The sequence below is a fragment of the Melanotaenia boesemani genome, chromosome 2 (assembly GCF_017639745.1).
Source record: "Melanotaenia boesemani isolate fMelBoe1 chromosome 2, fMelBoe1.pri, whole genome shotgun sequence".
NCBI lineage: Eukaryota > Metazoa > Chordata > Actinopteri > Atheriniformes > Melanotaeniidae > Melanotaenia > Melanotaenia boesemani.
Genome location: NC_055683.1, coordinates 29687388 through 29708608, shown reverse-complemented (window position 1 = coordinate 29708608; position 21221 = coordinate 29687388). Strand labels below are relative to the sequence as shown.

At 37.4% G+C, this 21221-nt stretch overlaps 2 protein-coding genes across 3 annotated transcripts; one reads left to right on the top strand and one right to left on the bottom strand.

Annotated features, from left to right (window-relative positions):
- The first annotated feature begins 270 nt into the window (after positions 1–270).
- Positions 271–12910, top strand: LOC121629720 (UNC93-like protein MFSD11). The gene is made up of 13 exons (XM_041969453.1): positions 271–734; positions 1203–1258; positions 1345–1452; positions 1535–1614; positions 2719–2815; positions 5988–6046; positions 6233–6377; positions 7196–7245; positions 11534–11599; positions 11689–11814; positions 11903–12077; positions 12152–12287; positions 12670–12910. Exons 1-13 carry the CDS (start codon positions 645–647, stop codon positions 12820–12822), a joined length of 1341 nt encoding a protein of 446 aa, XP_041825387.1. The 5' UTR covers positions 271–644; the 3' UTR covers positions 12823–12910.
- Positions 12911–14871: 1961 nt separating this feature from the next.
- kdm8 (lysine (K)-specific demethylase 8) lies at positions 14872–19521 on the bottom strand. 2 transcript variants are annotated; one of them, XM_041969476.1, is made up of 8 exons: positions 19402–19521; positions 17727–18208; positions 16990–17162; positions 16116–16248; positions 15956–16021; positions 15358–15507; positions 15161–15253; positions 14872–15074 (listed from the first exon to the last, which is right to left on the bottom strand). In XM_041969476.1, the coding sequence occupies exons 2-8, from the start codon at positions 18180–18182 to the stop codon at positions 14910–14912; spliced, it is 1236 nt and encodes a 411-aa protein (XP_041825410.1). In that variant the 5' UTR covers positions 18183–18208; positions 19402–19521; the 3' UTR covers positions 14872–14909. The 2 variants fall into 2 exon arrangements, with proteins under 2 accessions (XP_041825410.1, XP_041825401.1); XM_041969467.1 differs by lacking the exon at positions 19402–19521 and adding an exon at positions 19143–19378.
- Positions 19522–21221: the final 1700 nt, after the last annotated feature.

Genomic DNA, 21221 nt, shown 5'->3' with positions numbered 1-21221 from the left:
GAAAGTGGATGGTTATTATCTCGCTTCATTACGCCTCTTTGTTGTAGCACCAAAAGCAGACAGATGTGAGTAGTTGTCAAGTTCACTTTTTTTCTTCCAAGTTAAACGTAATTCGAATAAAAACGAATCGCCAAATTAAACTATATTTTCAAATTTATATTTAAATGAATTTTCGAGTAAAAAAAAGACCATTTTCACTTGGAAACGTTTAATCACTGTCACCTCTGGATGGCAGCACAACTAAATGAGTGTAAATCTGCACAAATTGCTTAAAAGAAGAAGAAGCAGGGAAAAGTGACGACAACCAAAAAGAAGTCCGAGTAAAAAGGAAAGAGAGAAAAAAAACCAACTTGTAATTAAAGTCACAAGTTATCATGTGTACTTTGTATAAAAGGAGGGATATGTCCTTATGACAGTGCTGCTCTGTTGCTGTCTGATTTCATCCAGTGCTGTGCACTCTCCCTCTGACTGCTTTTTGCGCATTAAACTGTAACTAAACTGTAAAGTCAACTTTAACACCGTGGCGACTTTGTTTTAACGTTTTTACTCAAATCCATATGGGAATCTTAACCGTTAAGATAAGTCGACTTAACAACATTACAGGCCGCTTAAAATTTAAAATGTATTAGGAGTATTCAGACAGCATGGCAGACAGAAGAACTTACAACGTTGTGATTTTAGGTTTGGGATTTTTGTTAATTTTCACCGCCTTCACCACCTGTGGGAACGTTGAAGTAAGTTTGTCACTTTGTCACTTTTAAAAGTTATCAAATTTGCATTGAAAGTCGCAAATGTTTTTCTGTCTTAAAAGCATTTTTTGTGCTGACTTGAGGTCATAGTTTAATCGATCAAATAGATTTCCTGTCATCGCTGACACAGTCAAAACTTAAATATTATATTTTGCTGCGTACACACCCACACACGTGTCTGATTGAAAGCAAAAGTAATATAGTCAACATTTGTCGTTTTTCCATTGTTAGTCCATTTCTAAATTAATGAGTAAAAACAAAGAAAAGCGGGCAGCAGACGTCTCATGAGTAGTAGGGAACGGGCCAGTCAGGATGTCAGGCGCATCTCGTGTTTCTGATTTTCTTAAATGGTCAGTGAAATTATCAGACCGGATAAATCACTTGAGGTCATTAGACCACTATGACCTATTTATTTTTCTTTACAATTCTAACCCTTCACCTCACAATTTCCAGCAAACTGTGGTGAAAAGTCTGACAAATTCTACTTTCAGCGGGAGTGGATACCACAGGTAAATCAATAACAGAAAAAAGAGTTAAAATACAAACCATTATGCAAATAGGGGTTAATTTTGCTTCTCTTTTTCCTTCCTTACAGTCTTGGGATCATCTATGGAGTCTTTTCATTCTCCAACCTGCTTGCACCATCGCTTGTTACAGTAATTGGAGCCAAACTGACCATGTTTTTGAGTGGTCTACTTTACAGGTAAACATGGCTGTGCTAATTACTGTTCTGAAGGGATACTGAGGATGTTCATGGTGGATTTCATTACTGTGTTTCTGTCCAGTGGTTACATTGCGGTCTTCATCATCCCCTCCACGTGGTCTTTTTACCTGACCTCTGTACTCATTGGCATAGGAGCAGCCAGTAAGTTCCTCTTTCACAATGTGTCATGTCACATATGATTAGACAATAAATCTTTTTCATATCTGTTTATTTTACTGCTCAATCTATTATCTTTTATGTGTGTTTGAATTGGCATTCATGTCTTAAGCATCAGTACTTAGTTTTGGAAGCATTTGGGAAAAACATTGTTCATTTGTTGAGTTATTTAATTCTTCTATCATAGCAGCAAACAAAAGTAACAAAAGTAAAACAAAAAAGAGAGACATGTAAAGCAAATAACAATCATTTTTTTCTTTCTCTCTTTACTTTCTATCAGTTTCCACTACTGATTTCTGTGACTTGAACCTTAAAACTTGGATCATAATGTCAAGAACTTTAGATTAAAATGTAATTTATTTATCTAATATTAGTATTTGTTGCTTTTGTTCAGGCAGATATCTGGAGTATTAAATGCTGTTTTAGGATAGTTTGAGGGGCAGATTTTTATGTTGTTATGTTATTATTAATGAAATGCTTAAAGTGTGAGATCCTATTATGATTTAATAGAAGCAGTGATCTAACCACTTCCAAAAGACTAAAGGCCTGTGCTAAATTGAATTTCATTTACTAAAATGGCCACATGAATCCAGGATACAGTGTACTAACAATAGCTCACAATACTAAGGCATGCAATTATTTTAATATAATTATATATTATATAATATAATATATATATTATATAATATATTATAAAATCCAAGTGTTGTTTAATCATGCATACAGGGATTATCATGCCTGGCATGTTATAAACAGTATATCCCATATTAGTGCTTAAATGGGTTCGAGACTGTGTCTCCAAGTAGTCTGCAACACCTTGAATTTAACTTATGAATGTTAGTGAAAATACAGAGGAAGCTTTCTGCTGAGCGTTTACTGTGAAAATAAGGAAGAATTATTTGGGGCACATTTTTTTTCCCCCATTGTGTATGTTTCTTCAAATCACTGCAGTGTAATGAATTTTTATCATATCCCTGGGCAACAGTATGCTTAGACTTACCTACACAGAAAGATAATTTCTTGCTTCATGTGGGAGATTAAGAGACTTTTTTTGTTTGTTTGTTTTTTCTGCCTGTAATCATCCCACAGTGCTTTGGACGGCTCAAGGACACTTTCTAGTGGAAAACTCAGAAGCTTCCACCATCAACAGGAACACCGGGATGTTCTGGGCTCTCTTGCAGTGCAGGTATGACACAGGAACATTGAACTCTGTCCATTCAGTGCAGATGCATTACATTCTTGCATTAGTTCATGTAAATTTATTAAAGCCCAAATACAGGATGTTAGCACAAATAACTTGTTAAAAAATAAATGTTTTATATAAAAATCTAACATTCCTCCTATTCATCTACACTATAAACCAACCAAATGTTGCAGCCTTAAATTGCTCCTTCTTATTATTGCATTCAGCACATAAAACACTATTTGTCACAATGTTTTCATATTATTTATTTATTATGTATATATATATTTATTTAAAGTTGGACATCCTGTCTGCATTTCTTCTTGACAGAATTTATTACTGAGTTATACATAAAAATAAATACATTTAATAACCCCACTCCTCCAACAGAAACAAACACAAAAAAAAAACAAGCTTCATAAAAGAGTTTTAGTCTTTTTATTGCTTGTATTCAGCTCATTTCTCTTCTGTACTGGCTTGGACAATTAATTTGTATTTACTAAAATATGCAAATTGAATTAGTATAATAATTACTTAGGCTGTCACCTGTTAACAAAGCTCCCAATAGAGCAAAGCTAATCTGACTCCACAGTGGTGATCACTGTCATAGCAAACTTATGATTCAATTTTTCATCGCCTGCAGACAAAAAATACAGAATGCCACTGAAAACCACTGTTGTCTTTCATGAATAACCTCTGTTATCCCTTACTGGGGCACTGGGGAAAAATACTGGCTCATTTACATTTTTCTTTTAGTTAAGGCGGATATGTCATCAGAGGCAGAAATGGAAAAGAGTGGCTTACAGAACCTTGTTGTTGTTAACCCCACAAGTCAAATAAACAACTTTAAAAACTGAAACACATCATTATGTTTACTAAGTCAGTTTTTTTAATGCATTTGAAAATGAATCTAGTCCACTTTTCCTGCCTGTCAAACATAATTTCTCAAGTTGCTCAGCTAACACAACATTTCCAGTCTTCTTTTTTCATTACACTGATTGTCCAAATTAGAGCACTTTAATTAAAGGTCACAATTTTTAAGCTCTGAAAGGCCGAAAGAGGTTTGAGATACCACAAAATTTCAAGTACACAATTAATTGCAAGAGGGTGGGATAATTAAATGCTAAAATATTTAACTTTGCTAAATCTCACACTTGTGTCCTAATTATGATCAGACTTGAAGTGATTTTGCACATTTTTGATGATGTCTGAGTCATGTGAAGAAAACAAAAGTCATGGTCTTGTTCATTCATCTCCTGCTCCTTGTGTAACATACAGTGGTGGTAGAAAGTTTGCAAACCATTTACAGTTTTTCATATTCCCGCACAAAGAGTACCAGACAAAAGTTTGGACACGCTAACACATCTGTTTTGAGTACATGTGTCCAAGCTCCTGATTGGTTTATGATCTAAAACATCATCACACCATTCCTAAAAGTTGATAATTAGACCCAATTAATCAAGTGAGACAAAGATTTTATACTTGACCAACAGTCAGCTGTGTTTATCAAGGAAAATGTTCAAAATATATCTAGAACTGGCAAAAGTTTTTGAACCGTTGTTCAGTAACTACAACTAAACACCTCTGCTGACCAGTCCACCAGTTTGGAGGAATTTTACTCCACCTCTACTGAGCAGCTACACATCTGGTTTCCTCACATGAACTGCTTACTTCAGGTCCTTCCACATCATTTTAAGGACGTGAATGTGGCCTAACAGAGGCTTAACTTCATTATTTGGTAAAACAGCTTGTTTGCTGCATAACTTTTTTTTCCTGGGTTCATTTGACTGACAAATGTTCTGACATTTTCCTTTAGAATAGGCTGGTATAACTGAGAATTTATTACTCCACCAGTGATAAGACTTCCTGTCCCAGATGTGTCAAACCCAGCCCAAACCATGATACTACAGCATCTGCATTTTACTTTTTCATTTGAACCCCAAAGTCACATAAAGTCATATAGGAAATATAAACAAGACATATTTCCTTTGGATGTGTTTGAAGTGAATAAATTAGGCTGCATAGTTGGGGGATTGAGGCAACATTGCTCTATGGAAGACATTGATGCATTAATATGAACATCTGGAGTAAAAGGAGACCTCAACTAAGTGTAGAATGCTGTACTCTAAAATAGTAGCATTTTCCAGTGTGAGAGAGGCCTGTAGTTGTTCCTTTGTGACTTTGCATGCTTTTCCAAATCTTCGTCTTTCTGGTCGACCACTTCTGGGAAAGCTAACTATGGTCTTAAATTTTTTCCATTTGTACTCAGCCTATCTGACTGAATTGGTGGAATCCAAGACAGACAGGTTTGTAACCGGATAACGATCAACAAGTTTTCCTGAAGTCCTTTAAAATCTCCTTTCGGTTGATGCCATGATACACTTCCACAAATGCGTGTTATTAAGATCATACTGATCAATGCTTGTACTTTAAATAAATCAGGGCACTCACTTTTGCCTACTTGTACTTCCACTGACCTTAATTTCACCTTCCAATTAACTGCTCATCCTAAAGGTTCACATCCTTTTACCACCCACCAACATGTAATATTAGATTTGTTTCCCTTGATATAAGCATCTTAATTTGAATTTATTTAGCAACTTTTAAGACTTATGTGAAAACCTGATGTTTTTTATGGAAAATAAGCAGCACTGTACGTGACACTAAAAAGCTGGTGTGTGCTATAATCGTACTAAATGATGACACATGGATGCACAGCAGAGACAGCCTACTTTATTCCTTCGTGGGGATTTTTAAGGGTGCTATGCTGCATACATTTCACCAAAATAATGCTGACACTGGAATAATACGGCATACAATGAATATATAGAGCATTATATAATGCTTAAAGAGGGATTTGTGTGTATTTGTGTATCAGTTTGGGATTGGTCAGACCTAAAAGCACCCTAAGGGAATAATGTTGTTAGGTTATTTATTTCTAAATATCTGTAATGCCTTTGTTTTATGTAAAACACTTTGAATTGTCCTGTACATGAAATGTGCTATACAAATAAATTGCCTTGCCTTGCCATGTGTGTTGCTGTATTTGGGTGAAAACCCATTTGTAACCTTGATGATTACAGGAGGTGGATTTCACCCATCAGCAGTTCCATATGTGTGAGCTTTGTGTGTGATATGCAACTGATGAAATTTAATATGCGCTGTTTATTTGCAGCATGGTGTTTGGCAATCTTTACATCTATTTGGACTGGAACGGAAAGACAGAAATATCAGGTAGGGTCAGACTTGAGTGGTTACTGATGTGACTTTAACAGCAAAATGTAGCATAATGATGCAAGTAAAATATCATCAAATGGGATTATATGAGCGACTGGTTATTCTGAATGTGCCTTAACTTAATGGTCTTAATATATCTGCTGCATTTTAATGAAGGAGTTTATTTTAATCTCCCACTCTCAGACATCAGCAGGAGAAATATTTTTCTGTTCCTGCTGGTCGCTTCTGTCCTCGGCACACTCAGCTTCCTGGTGTTGAGAACGAGCCATCGTGAAGAAGAGATGCTCTCTGAAGAGGAGGGGCAGGCGTTGCTCTCAACCCGCATGATGTAAATGACTGTCCTTTAGATAATTACAGCCTTTTCACCGTGGTCTCATAAAATCCACCAAAAATATATTAACACTAACAAACAAAAAGTTATTAGTTGACCTTGTAACGAGATGTTACAAAACAACCTAAAAAAAATCATCTTTCTCTAAATAACCAACGTTTAGATTTGCAAGCAATTTTAAGATGACTTTGTGCTGCAGCTGTGCAGAAGTTTTAAACCATTCATGTCCTTCACAAAATGACACTGACCAATTTTCTCTAGATCGATGCAATTTTGACAGAGTCAAGCCTAATCATAGCACTTGACATGAGTAGGGTGCAATCAGGCAGATCTGGGGCAGCTGGGATGGAGACTCTCTTTGAGGGTGACACATTTGAATTTTCATGAATCTTTACAAACTTGAGTCAAATCATGATGAAAAATGTAGTTTGCATCAAAGACGACTGGAAGTCAGTGGAAAAGTACATGACTAAAAGTATTGGACACAAAATAGCCCTATAGCATAAAATATGACAAGAAATAGCGTTAGATTAATAACTTTGATGACACATATGCTATTTTTTTCTCTTTTTTTTTTGGAGAAACTGTTTTGGGTATCTGCCAGATACAAATATTTTATCCTTATTGGTTGAGTCCGAGACTAAACAATGACTCCAACAGAAAAACAAGGAATCCTGCAGGGAGGAATGCCCCTTCTCTTTGATCGTCAATATCCTTTGTTTACTCAGTAGAAGCCTGACTGTGTTCATTGTTCAATTCTATTGATGAATTTCACTGTTTTACATGTTAATATTGATATTATTTCTGTTGTTTAGGTACAAGAACAGAGCAAATACTGCTTTGCAGGATACCAAGTCAGAATTCAGTAAGTTATATCTGTGCTTTTGAATAAAAATACTATGTGGTATTTGGCCTAATGTACTAAAATAATACCTAGAATATACCCATTTCCTGCATTCATCTTAGATAATAAATGGAGTAAGTTTATATGAGCAAATTCAATACTCTTTCTCTCTCTCATCTATTGTTTTCTTAGTTTAGTGTTAATGCACATCTTCCTGTCTTTCCCATTTGTGTCCTTAAGATGAAAATACTAAAGATAAAGAGCACATACAAAGTTGATGAAATGGTCCTAAAAAGATTGTTAGATAAAAGTGCAAAACTCTCAAGTTCATTTGTTAGGCTTGACTGATATGTCAACACTGAACTATTATTGTATCCTGCCCTAAACCACCCTACAATGCAATGATTTGAGGTCTCAGTTAACTTCTCTATATGCAAATACAGGTCACGCAGTCAGCTGTCAGACGAGTTCCTGTGAAATCACAAATGTATTCAGTGACCTGAACTATATCATTATTTTATACCATAACATGTTTTAATATTCACCTGATTCTCAACGATGAGTTAAAGAGGCATAATATGGGAGACGTAATGAGGGTAATGTTGTGATGATGTTGCAGAGCTTAGTGTTAGCACGTTTCTGCTAACTAAAAAACACACAAAATGAAGCTCATAGTCTCTGCAGTTTTTATTCTGAACCAGTTTCAGACTGCAAGCCTGAACAAAGATGTCTGCTCACATCAGACAGTAACTTTACTGCCTGTAATACATCAATGGGCTGTGTGTGTGCCCTATAACACACAATATCATATTTCTGGCTCACTCCAAAGCTTTGTGTTTAGTTCTGGTGAGTTGCATCAAAACATCAGCTCTGAGAAATAGAAAAATGTGTAACTTGCTAAATGTGTTAGACAAGGCCAGTTAAACGGTGACCGGAACTAATAGATCTGATCCAGTGTTGGCTCACCTCAGCTAGCTAAAGCTAAAGCGAAGCACATAAACTCCCCGCAAGTTTCATTCTCAAATATTCTGAAAAAAAGGGAAAACAAACATAGATCAGCCTCACAATTAAAACTACTGACAGGTAAAGTGAGTAGCACAACTCATCTTAAAATTCAACCTTCATCCTGACATCCATATGTATACGTTACTTAGATACTTACTATTTAGCTGAACATTTCTGCAGATCAGTCAATCCCCTTATGTGGCAGCAACAGTTCAAAGGATGTAGCCAAAAGTGTCCCAGACTACCTCTAAAACCCGGGCAATCCAATCACTAGTGGACAGCACTAATTCTAGTTGTGAGTTCACCTGAGACAGATTATACACGATACACGAGAAAATAAAGGGAAGACTTAAAAATACATCTTAAAACTTGATAAATGAAATTCTTGACCCACTGCCAAACCGGTCATGCTGGAGGATGCTGCAGGCAGCAGAATGTTAACCATGGCGTCACCAGACTCTCTCATGTCCGTCTCATGTGCTCAGTGTAAACCTGCTCTCATCTGTGAAAAGCACAGGGCGCCAATCCCTGAATCTGCCAATCCTGGTGTTCTCTGGCAAATGCCATTCAGGCTGCACGGTGTTGGGCTGTGAGCACAGGCCCCACTTGTGGACGTCAGGCCATCCTACCACCCTCATGATGTCTGTTTCTGACAGTTTGTTGAACATGAGTGGCCAACTGGAGGTCATTTTGTAGGGCTATGGCAGTGCTCCTCCTGTTCCTCCTTGCACAAAGGAGCAGATAGCGGTCTTACTGCTAGGTTGTCCTACGGCCCCCTCCATGTCTCCTGGTATACTGGCTTCTCTCCTGATATCTCCTCCAAGCTCTCAACACTGTGGTGGGAGACACGGCAAACCTTCATGCCAAAGTTCACACAGATGTGCCATCCTGGATGAGCTGCACTACATGAGCAACTTCTGTGGGTTGCAGGTCAGGGCACTGGCACAATGCAAATGTGACCAAAAATCAGCCAGAAAGGATGAAGACAAGGAAATGGTCTGTGGCCACCACTGTCAGGACCTTCCCTTTGTTGTCTTGCTAATTGCCTCTAACTTCCACCTCTTGCCTGTTCCATGTGTACGACAGCAGATTAAATTGATTCACAATCAGTGTTTTTTCCAAACTGCACTGATCTATACCCCAGAAGTTGGACTGACTTAGAGTTTACATGATAATGATTGTGTTTCCTTTATTTATGAGCAGTGCATGTATATTCAGATCCAATCATCAGGTCTTATTCAGAGGTAGTTCAGGACATTTCTGTCTGCATTCTTACAATTATCTGAAAATAATCTGAGCACAGTCTTTGCTTGGAACTCCTTCTGAAACCACCTACTGACCTGATGTGACTCCATACAAGCATTATTATTATTATTTTATTTATTTTTATTTTTTTTGTCTCTCCCTGTTGTGCAAAAAGCAGTGTCAAAATTTACAGGCTGAATTATTCACAAATAAAAACCGACTCGTCTAGAATGTTCATTTCTGTAGACAGCAAGCCGAGCAACAATGAGTTCAGCTCTAAACCTCCAGATCTGTCCTGTCTGTCTTGGGACTCACATTTTAACAATCTTGGACCTCAAAAAGCTTGTTTACAGCTGGCTTGGCGCTTACATGGCAGAAGAGGGTCGTTCATTTTTCTTGCTGCAAAATTGGCTATTGTAGCCTGTGGGCACTACATGGAAAATCCTAGTCTCCTGTGAGGTGTCAGTTGAAAGCTATATTTTAAAATCACTGCATTAAGAGCATTTACATACAAACTAGCTTTATAAGAAAGTATACATTCAAAATGAGGTACAGCTCATTGGAGATGATGCAGCAGCAATAAGTGGGAATATACTGAAGAAAAATTAAGTTTTACTGAGCTGGATCATAAAACAGTCTCTGTCAGAGGAAGATCAGTGGATTACCAAAAGGCTTCATGCCTAAGTGACTTACCTGTAGTACATTTATTGGTGTTTACTGTACTCACTGTGGTCACTGTATTGTTAAAAAACATCAATCAAATAAGAATCTCAGCTTTCCAAATATGTGCCACAGGTTCAGCTTCTGTGTGCAAAGCTAATTTGCATGGAAACTGAGGACTAGCCATCTGAGTTTTAATGAGTTTTAAAAGCTTCAGTGTGTGTTATAGGTGTGCTGATGATCTCTGCAACATAACAAATCATGTACTTTATGCTCATTCCTTCTTATCACATCTGTTAGCCTGCAGAAGCTAATTCAAATATCTGTAAATAATTCCACAATTAATGCAGTTCAGGCAAATCAGTGACTAATAATAAAGCTGTAGTTCAGTTACTGAATATTTTTGTGATTTTACAGAAACATCAGCAGACCTGATGCTGTTTGTGATGCTCAGCTGATATGTGACTGCATTATGTAGGTTATCTGTTTATTTCCATACAGAGCAGCTAAGTGAGATCCAGTCATAAGTGGTCAAGTGGGAAAGGGTCTGAACAGCTTTGGTAGGGATTCTTAAGTCTGTCATGTTTTTTACTTGGCATCAGAAATCAAGTGTTTTAAGACTCATGTTTAGGGTAATTCTGACCTTTAAGAAAGTCCATTAAGCTCTGTTCTGTTTGTGATGGCCACACACAGAATCATAATACAGCCCTTTCCTCTAATGAGTCTTTGCAGTTGATATGAAATAGAAAAAGCACAGAAGACCCCAAAACATGTCATTTTCATTAAGTCTCACTAAGTAGCACCCTGCAACTAGCAGTCACAGGCAGTTCTGCTCTTCTTCAAACGAAAATTGCTTTCTTATAGATAGGAATCTCCCGGCATCACGATAGAGCACACAGAAACTGCCTGAGCACAAGTTTATCTCAGATTATCTTTCTGTTTGTCAACTGGAAACTCTGTCGCACTTACTCCAGCCTTCAGTGCTGCCTTAAGTTGTTTGGATGATCAGATTGTGTTTTGTCTCATGTGTATCGTGTGTGCATGTAAGACTTGTGTGCATCTGCCTTGAAGATATCAGGTTTATCAAAGATGCTTGCTGATTCATGTCAAGAAAGGGCATCAATAGACAAACCTGGTGGGATTTCTGCTTTACAATCTGAACAGCTGAATGGAAGTCCTCCTGGGTGTTTTTCTGTCTGCATTTAAATGTGGCTTTGTTGTGTATTGTGAATGTGAGTGTATTTTCCCATATTCTACTAGCACTGACATTAATTGTCAGAGGCAATAAAGGGTCTTAATGTCTGAATTTTCATCTCATCTCAATATATTGGTAAAGAAGGTAAAGAAACATGGCCTTTTTTAAGCAATTCAAATCAGTATTGCATCTTGTCCCCTTCAGAAACCATGGTGCAGCTGCTGAAGACTAAAACGATAATGCTCTTGAGTCCCTGCATGGCATACAGCGGTAAGGCAAATGCATTAATGTAGCAAATCTTTCAGCCTCCAGTTAAAGACTTGCAGCTACAGCCCAGCACAATCCTCCCTGTTCTCCAGGCCTCGAGCTATCTTTCTACAGCGGTGTGTATGGAACATGTATTGGAGCAACTACACATTTTGGAGAAGCTGCTAAAGGCTTGATTGGGATTTCTGGGATTGTGGTAGGCATAGGAGAAATAGTAGGTGGGTTCACTTTCTTCTCAGAGCAATTTCAGGTAGATTTAAAGTCACTGAAGTTTGAATTTACACAGACTATCTTGTTACCAATCAGGTGGGGGTTTCTTTGGATTGCTGTGTAAGAACAGTCGCTTCAGACGAACCTCTGTGGTGTTTCTGGGAATGGTTGTCCATTTTATTGCTTCCTATTTGATCTTCCTTAACATCCCTGACGACGCCCCCGTCGTCTTTGAAACAACAACCCAAAAGAACCCATATTTGACTCCAAGGTATGTCATTTCTCTGCTATTTGAACATAAAGGAGTTCATGTCGTATTTTAATAAGAACTTTGCTTTCCTTCAGTGTATCCATTGCCCTGCTGTGCAGCTTTTTGCTTGGACTTGGAGATAGTTGCTTCAACACACAGCTCTACAGCATACTCGGCCATGTTTATGCAGAGCAAAGCACGCCTGCTTTTGCCATCTTCAAATTCATCCAGGTAATCCCCAGCTGCCTGTTCTCAGATATTGTTAGCAGAGCTGAGGAAAATTCTGTCAAAATGCCCTGTCAACTGTGAAATACATTCAACTGAAGCCTTATTTAAAAAAAAGGCAGCGCCAGAGGCTCATCTTTACCTTTACCCTGGATTTGTTGCAGGTAGTCTATAAGAAGATTAAACCTAAGAATTTGTGATTTTTTTTTTCTTAATTTGCTTTATAAATATTAGGATAATATATTTGGTTTGGTTAATGACTGAAATAGACCAAACTTTTAAGATTTGTAGTTAGTATGAATCTAACTACAGTACAATGAACACTGTTGGAGGACTTGCTGTCAAAGCCATTCTTTTAAATAATCAGTTAAATTTATGTATCTCTTAGTCTGTTAGTGCAGCCGTGGCATTCTTCTACAGTGGATACCTCCTGCTCATGTGGCAGCTCCTGCTAATGGTCATCTTTGGCTTCACTGGGACACTCTGCTTCTTCGTGGTGGAGAGAATGCAGGACTTCTCTGTGGATTCACAGGAATATTAGAAAGAAGACGTGTCCATTTCATCATCGATTGTTTTCCGGGACAGATGCTTTTTTTGGGAGGATGTGGGTTAGGGGAAAAAAAGAAGAAGAAAAAGAAAAACTAAACAAGCTGGCAATGTTTATTTCCTGATAACCTATTTCAAACACTTTCCATCATGATGCAATAACGGTCTCTTACATTTTGATGACACTAAACTGAGAATAGCAGCCAGAATTGATGTTACTCTCTAAACCGAGATGGTTTCATAAAACATTGTAATAGTATTATATGGTTCTCAAGGTGCTTAAATTGTGCTTTGCACACTCTGTCTTTATTAATCAAAACAACACAGTGATCAATATTAACCTTTTATCACATTTTCCACTACATAGCTGCAATGCACTGGTCTGAATGTGTTAACAACCACTTAACTTTATATTGTACTTTGCGTTGCTTCCAGCTCAGGTTTGTTGTAGCTGAAGATATTTTATGTATAAACTTTCATTTAGAAGCTGTTTATAAGTATAAATTATACTAATTAATGCTTGACAATTAATACCCATTATTGTTTTTGTACATTTTACATATGAATGTTAATGTTTTCTTTAATATTGTGAATCTTTAATGAATAAAGTTTTTATGCATTTTGCAATCTGCGACTTAATTGAAACAGGAAAGAGTTTAGTTTTAATAACATAGCTCAGCTAATCTAGACATTAAATGGAACTGGACTGCACCCTAAGCTCTTGTACACAATACTTTAATAATGTGACTGAAACTGCTTGAATTTGTCTAGAAAATTAAGTTTTTAGGCCATTAATATAAAAAAAAGGAAAAAAAAGAAGTGTGCAAGGTTCAAGTTTAAGAGAAGGGGTTAGAGACCCCGAAGTCCAGCGTTACTTCATCTGTAATTGAGTATTGATTACATTATAATGAGTGTAAGCAGGTTTGTGAAACCTTACGTCAATTATGCCACTTGCTTGATGTAGACAAAGCACTGAAGGGCGAATAAAAGAATACAGCATTTACCCTCAGAATTAAATCCCAACAGAATTTCTGTTGTTGCTTCAGACAGATAACCTTGTAAGGAAAGTAACTAGGTTTGGATAAGTCTATTACCTGAACACTGGCATGTTCAATGCATGAGCCATTTCACCAGAAAGAAGAAAACCAGGATTGAAGACTCGCATACGACTTCACTTGTGCCCAAACATCTCTATGCATGTGCAGGGAAGTTTAATGACATGGGGAAAAACTATGGACAGAATATGTTTCCTGTTACTGTTTATTTAGCTGTTGTTTTACTTTAGTGTTCCCACAACTCTTCAGCTTCCCCAGGCTAACAAAGCTTTGATTTCCCACAGCACCACTTTATCAGACTATTTGGTTGGAAAGCGAATCGAATGTGCGCATCAGGCCTGATCTGCTTAATTTTGTCACATCCTCACGTCATAGTTGTAATAAGCAAACTTGATTGAAATGGACCTGTGGGATGCACGTCTGGGGCTTGAAGTGTGCTGCTGTCTTTGTTGTTGTTGAGTTGTACTGTATGGCATTTATCCAGTGAAACTGTCGAAATTTTAAAGTCAACCTAAGCCCAGGGAATTAGTTTATTTATTCTAATAAGTGTTATTTGTTACCTGCTTGATTGCCTCCAACTGTCAAGTTTATCCGGAGACCTGCACTTGTTATGTTTCTGTACCTTTAGCTAACCCGGTTATTAAATTTGAAGACTTTCCTCATTTCCATTAATTATGGAAGTCAGTCGGTGTAGGACTTCTGTGTGATTCAGGTTGAGGACACAATTAAAGAGTCAGTTTCAAAACAAACATATCTAATTACATGACTAACATCTGTTGTGTTTTAAGCTTTTGCTGCAGGTAGCTTTCTACATAATGGATGTTTAACTAATCAGCAGCTCAATTAAGCTGTTCATCAGCATGTGTTCGATGTTAAAGGATCAAAGGTTGGTGTGATCAGCAATTGTCTTCACATTTATGACAATTAGTTTCACATCAGCTAAACTCTTAACTGGTTGTTCCTCACCACAGCAGAAAGCATGATCAATATGCATTTACTTATTCATTTATTTATAATGAATCTGCAGTCATGACCACCAGAAACTGACAGAAAAGCTGACTTCTAGTGATCGGACATAATGCCAGTGTTTGACAGGGATGAACAGCACATCTCCAGGCTGTAGCACGCATTCCAGATATGGAGCCTTGATAAACTCTGGAAAGTGCTCCGTGTCTGGATTCTCAACCTCCACCTGCACAGAAGAAATCAGAAACCTGATGTACTGGATTTATTTTCAACCTCAACATGTTTTCAGTTTGGATGGACTGTGGATCCCACCTGACTGGTATTATGAAGAAGCTGTGACTGATGAGGATATAGCTTGTCTGTGTCTTCTGGGGAATACAGGCGAATGTATTTGCTTCCCACCACCTGATATATATATATATGTAAGGGAATCCCATGCGGTTAGTAAACTGTGATCAGGTGACAGATGTTATGACAGCAGATTCGGGAAGCAGTTGCGTTGTGGTCACCTGAGCCAGGAAGTTCTGCTGAGGATCTTGGTGAAGAGGAGATACTGTTCCTGTGGGTCCAAACCATGCATTTACAGTAATATCATCTTCATCTCCTTCACCAAGAGAGCAATAATCAGGGATGCGGATGTCTTCTTTTAATTCTGGTATCTTGGGTAAAATAAACAGGACATATAAACAAGTCATGGGGCATTTTAGACCAATTTCATTCACTAAATATATCTAATTTTGGTTACAGTTTCTCATTTTGAACGAGTAAGTGTGCTCAAACTACATATGTAATCTATATACGATAAAATCCTACAATTCTTCAAAAGAAATCACTTTTGTTGTACCTTTTCTTTCATGCCACAAACAAAAGCTTTTGTCCAACTTAACTGAATTTAAATAAATGTAAACAAATTCAGTCAGTTTAGAACAAAGTCAGTGCAACGTAATGAGGACACACCAGGTTAATATGAGCCACTGCCATCAACTGATTCCTATTTGCCAAAGTTAGACTAATAAATCTGCTGCTAGGGAAAAACTTAAAATGTTTAAATTACATAATTTTATAACATAACATCATGTAACACCAAAAGTCAGATGAGAGCCAGACCTGATCAAACAGCTGGTGTTGAGCAAGATAACCCACATCGTTCACTCCATCTGGAGAGATTTGGCTCTGCAAGTTAAGAGTCCAAATATTGTTAGACATCACATTCTTATCTCTAATCAAGGTAAGAATGAACTTTTGGGGCTTGTTGAGTTTCACTCACTTTATTCAGAATATATCTATCAATGAATTCGTTGACGGTAAGCAGTGTCTGTGACCAGTCCTCGTCCGTATATCTGGATCCCACCTCAACAGGAACAGTCCGACAACCAGCCACAGACCTCAGGTAATCTATGCTTTGCAGGGAGGAGAAATTTATCAAAATTCACAGATAAATGTGGTCATTGTGGTTCTGAAAGTAGTGTTTTGCAGACGATTTGGCAGAAGATGTAATTGAAAGGATGTCAACTTTATCCGTCAGTCTTATTCATTGAATGGTGGAAATAAAAACTTGTTAGTTTGATCCAGCTGTTTTCATACAGGTGAATTTGAAAAAAATGCAGACATGATCAAGATATTTATAATTATAGCAATTCTAACTATACAGGAAATTGTTGTTTTGAGACACGCCTAATGTAGAAACAGCTGAACCGACCTTTGTGTCAACACAATTTTTTCACATTTCAAGAAAATTAAACCTTAACTTACACCACATGTTAAAATGCCTGTTAAAATTTGCATGTTCCCTCTGTATGAGAGTCCTCCAGGTTTCCTTCCTCCCCTCAGCTGGATAAGTGCACTCAGCTGTCGTCAAAGTGAATATCAGTCTGATTACATGGCTGAATTGAATATAAGTGGACATGAAGCTGGAGGCTGATGTTAATACTGCAACACTCATTTTGACAGAATACACATTTTTAAAGTGGCTTTCTGCTTTAACCTTGTGAGAGTTTGAGTTTAACATATTACAAACAACAAAAGGGCCATGGTGATGCCACCTGGGCATAAACATGCAAAACAACAGCCATGGATCATACCAAGCTATATGTGTAACAAGAAAGCAAATATTTAACTAGAATACATTCAAGAAAACAAACCTCCAGGGGTGTGTGTTGAGGGCAGGCCAGTGGTCGATGATTCCTTCTAAAATCACTGGCTTGAGGGGAAGCAGGTAGTTTGTATTGAAGCTTTCCAAGGAAGGACATTTGATTCTGGGAACAGCCAAGCCGTCTTTGATGGAGGGAACATGTGGGGATGCAGTCTTTCTTCTCTGTTAACAGTGTAAGATTAAAATAGAGCTGAAAGGGTAAGATAATTATTCAACCGGTTAAGTATAGGAAACGCAAAGACAAGTATGGACTATCTACTCACTTTAAATTAATGTTGATTGGATTGTTAGGGGCAAAAAGAGACATCTTAACATCTGAGAAAATTATGACTGTGTAGGTTAATGTGACTAGCATTTTTTAAAATATATTTCATGACCTGATTAACAGGGAATGAACAGTAAGTAAAAAAAAATATATATAAATAGCTGTTGCAGCTCTGCTCTGGGTGCAAATTATTCAGATACCTCAGATGTTTTAAGTTCACATTTTCAAGGCATAAAATAAACACATATAATAAAAGAAAAAAAAGTTAAAAAAGCAAAGAGCCAACCCTGGTCTAAATAAAATGATCTAACCTTAAAAAAAGGTCTGCTTCGAGATGAAGGGCAAAAAAAAATTAAAGACTTTTATTTTTTTATTATTATAAGTATGTAAAGTAAGAATCATAGTCAAAGTGACACATGTAAATAAAGTGTAATTTTAATATAGAAAAAAAGGCCACTGACCTTCACCTGCATATGTTCACCTTCATCCTCTTCTTTAACACTTTTTCTGACTTCACATTGCAAAATCCGAACAATGTCCTGCAGTATATTATCCATGATAGCTGCGCCCATGAGTAAACCCATGTCACAAGTCCTGACAGCCTGCAGTAGCTCATCCTCTGATGGATTTTCTCGACACAGTGCAGCCGCTTTGAAAAGGCAGCCGTAAGAGTAAACTCGACGCCACTCTTTGTCCACATCCCGCCATGTCCCTGTGTTGAGTTTCTCCCATGAAATATCCAAAATGATCTGAGCGTTAAGCATCCGGCTGGTGCTTGTTGTGTTGCTGTACAGCTGCTGCCTGGACTGTCTGAGCCTTTCCACCACACTTGACTCCACTTTGTTACTGAACTGCAGAGGAAACTGTTCTTCATTTAAAGGCAGAGTGGCAGAGATTTTTGACCAAAGTGAAGCCATTGATGAGAAGATGGTCTCTCTGTGATCTGCAGGATGGAGAGTGGAGGTAAGTGAAGACCCCCTACCACAAGATGCCATAATAATAAAGAACCTCTCATTTGAACTCAAATTACATCCATGTTGTTTGAAGTATAATTTGGAACAATTTGCTAAAAGTTGGACTTTAATTGTTTATGTACTCAGCTGGTCACAGGCCCATCAATGTAACAAATGCTCTCCATTGTCGCACACACACAGGACACTTGTTTATTTCATTACTAAACGGTTCTCTGCTGCAGGGAAGCAGTCTTATACACCTAATTTCTAAATTGGCAAACACAAAACACAGGTGAGAACATCCTGAGCCAGAACGGCCATTGGGACTCTTGCATAATGCTGACAGTTTGTCGCATGGTTTCTGAAACAGCCAATTCTTCCTGCATGTGACTCCATCCATGTTTGGATCCCGTGTGTAGCAGGAGATGCAGCCAACCTAAGAGGGAGCCAGCTCTGAGCGCCTGACTCATTTGCGTAGAGAAACACAGCTATGTGAACATTGAGGAAGACTAAACTCAGCAAAAACGAAAAGCTGTATTTAATATACCATGTGCCTATGGTATGCTGCAGAAGTTTCCTGCAGCAATTATATGATTTTTATGAGGTCACAAGAGATATGTGAGCCAAAAAACTAAATACAAAGAAGCATGAACTCAGACGTTATTTGGGATGTTTGGAGACACATGCTTCCAAATTCACCTTAGTAAAAACTTCTGATTAAAAACCATCAATAGAAAACAAATTTACACCATGGCTTTACCTATTTTCCACATAACTTCTGATCATACAGGAAAGTTGGGGCGTTTAATAATTCAAACATCTCGCCTTAGTCTAAAACATATTAAGAGCTTTTTAAGCTATATGTTAAGAGCTAGATGTGTTAAATATGAAGTAGACATATAAAGATGAACAAAAATCACTTACGTGTCAAATGTTTGTTTGTATATAGCTTTATCTACTTATTATCGGGTAAAATGTTTTAAATTCCCGAAAGCGACCGTTTGCAATGTGGTCAAACAAACTGAAATCTAGAAAAAATTTAAAGATTTAGTGTAAATGTCTGATATTTAGAAAATGTCGTGCCGTGTGTAAGGGGTAAAATGGGTTTTATGCTTAATTTAAAATCAACCACATTTGACTTAAGATAAATCCGAGATAAACACGTTAAAGTTTATTCTTTTACCTGTTATCACCACATTTACATCTCTAATACGAAAACGTATGAGAAATAACTGGATTGCTAACGAAGCTACAGTTTCCGCAGCTGCTGCGGGTGGTACGATAAAAACACACCGGGTTGAAACTCGAGAGGCGGAGGGAATATAAATGGTTCCATGTTGTGTTCAAACTTGTCATTACTGTTTGATCTGACAAAAATCGACAAACTCAGCTACAAGAACTCATTGTTAGCGCAAATTAACGAACTTCAAGGTTTTTTTATTTTTATTATTATTTATTTATATATTGGTAACTTAATGCGTATTTACTCTCTGGTCCAGTAGAGGGTGGTAACATCTGCATCTGTACTAACCTGGGGGAAAAAAAAAAAATCAGCCAGAGAAGCTCTGTTGGCACAGAAAAATTGCTTCTCTCCTTCAACAGGAAAACTACAAACTACACATACCACATGCATACACCCTCCTACATCCCACTCCTACACATTGCCCACGGCCTCCTAGTCTGTAGCAACACACAAATCTGTTCATCTCTCATCTGAACTCTGTCTTTCAGATTATCAACCAAGTGTAACCATGATCATTCAGGTAAAAAGAAGCAGTGCTTGGTGACAACACAGCCTCATTTACATACATGTTGACACAGAGGTTATACATTACTCTCAACAGGTGGACAACATCACTATGTTGCATTTAGATGCCTGCCATGATAAATATTAGCACAACTGCTAGACAAACATTTGTTTTGCTCTCCCTTCACTTCTCCCAGCTGCTCATGATGTTTTATGCAAATGTTTTCCCTCTAGGGCTGAGTGATACCTATCTGCTCATGTGAAACTAAAACAATAATCGGATTTGTCTTTTTGATGTCACACAGATTTTTGAGATTCCCATATTGAACTTCTTTTGTGCTGGAAGGTAACCTGAGCAAACATGATAGGAAACCTTCTACGGTGAAGTCTAGAATCTATAAATTTTTTGCACTATTATCAAATGTCAAACACTCTGTGAAATTCAAATAATCTCAGTGCAAAGCACAGAGCTGTTCTTGTATGTAAAGCAGATGGAAACGAGAGACAGACTGCCTTTCCAGGAATCACAGGGGATTTTAGAAATGTTTTAAGCATTTCTATTCACTCTCACTGTGTAAACAGCAAAATTCTCGTGGCTCGATCTATTGTTCACTTACTTTCATAGAGGGGAGAAATTACTGTGATGGCCACCATAGAAATGTGTTTTTATTATTATTTTTTATGCTTTTGATACTGCTTTTGGAATATGGAAAAAGAATTTGAAGTTTAATGTAAACGAATAAATGAAAGCAGTCAGCACTCATTAAACTGCCCAAGAAACTGAAATATAGATACAGCCTTGTACATTATGTAATTGTATTGTAGATATATATATATTTTTAAAAAGTTACTGGAATTTATGTGTCTGTATTTGTCTTTATTATTTTTTTTCAAATCTGAGAGAGACAAACATCATAGTATGATGAGAATTCTGCATTTGTGCATCTTTACTTGTGTGAGCTGTTAGGGGGTCTCAGCAGGTTGTAAAACAGTGTGAGGCTCCACTCAAGGTCACAAGTCTGGCAATGCTGTACCTCTCTTCTGTGTCAAGGCTGCCTTTATGCGCAGGGGTCAGTGACCTTTTTCCTGTTTATGTGGAAGAAAAGGGTGATCGTCTGTTTCTCTCAGGGTCTTGTTAGCTGGTGCCATTCAGAGAATATTTCAGGATTTCATTTGGAAATATTTAGTTCCAGTATCTTTTTTTTCTTTTTTAAATGGACCATAAGGATTTCATTCAAGATTTAAAACATTTTGAA

Excerpts from the sequence above, each read along its gene's own strand:
- kdm8 (XM_041969476.1), bottom strand. The coding sequence starts at position 18,182 with ATGGCTTCACTTTGGTCAAAAATCTCTGCCACTCTGCCTTTAAATGAA. Across the intron at positions 15,508-15,955 it reads AACACCAGCTGTTTGATCAG|ATACCAGAATTAAAAGAAGA; the intron begins GTCTGGCTCTCA and ends ATTTTACCCAAG. Across the intron at positions 15,254-15,357 it reads AGCAGAACTTCCTGGCTCAG|GTGGTGGGAAGCAAATACAT; the intron begins GTGACCACAACG and ends TATATATATCAG.
- LOC121629720 (XM_041969453.1), top strand. The coding sequence starts at position 645 with ATGGCAGACAGAAGAACTTACAACGTTGTGATTTTAGGTTTGGGATTT. Across the intron at positions 735-1,202 it reads CCACCTGTGGGAACGTTGAA|CAAACTGTGGTGAAAAGTCT; the intron begins GTAAGTTTGTCA and ends CACAATTTCCAG. Across the intron at positions 11,600-11,688 it reads TCCCTGCATGGCATACAGCG|GCCTCGAGCTATCTTTCTAC; the intron begins GTAAGGCAAATG and ends CCTGTTCTCCAG.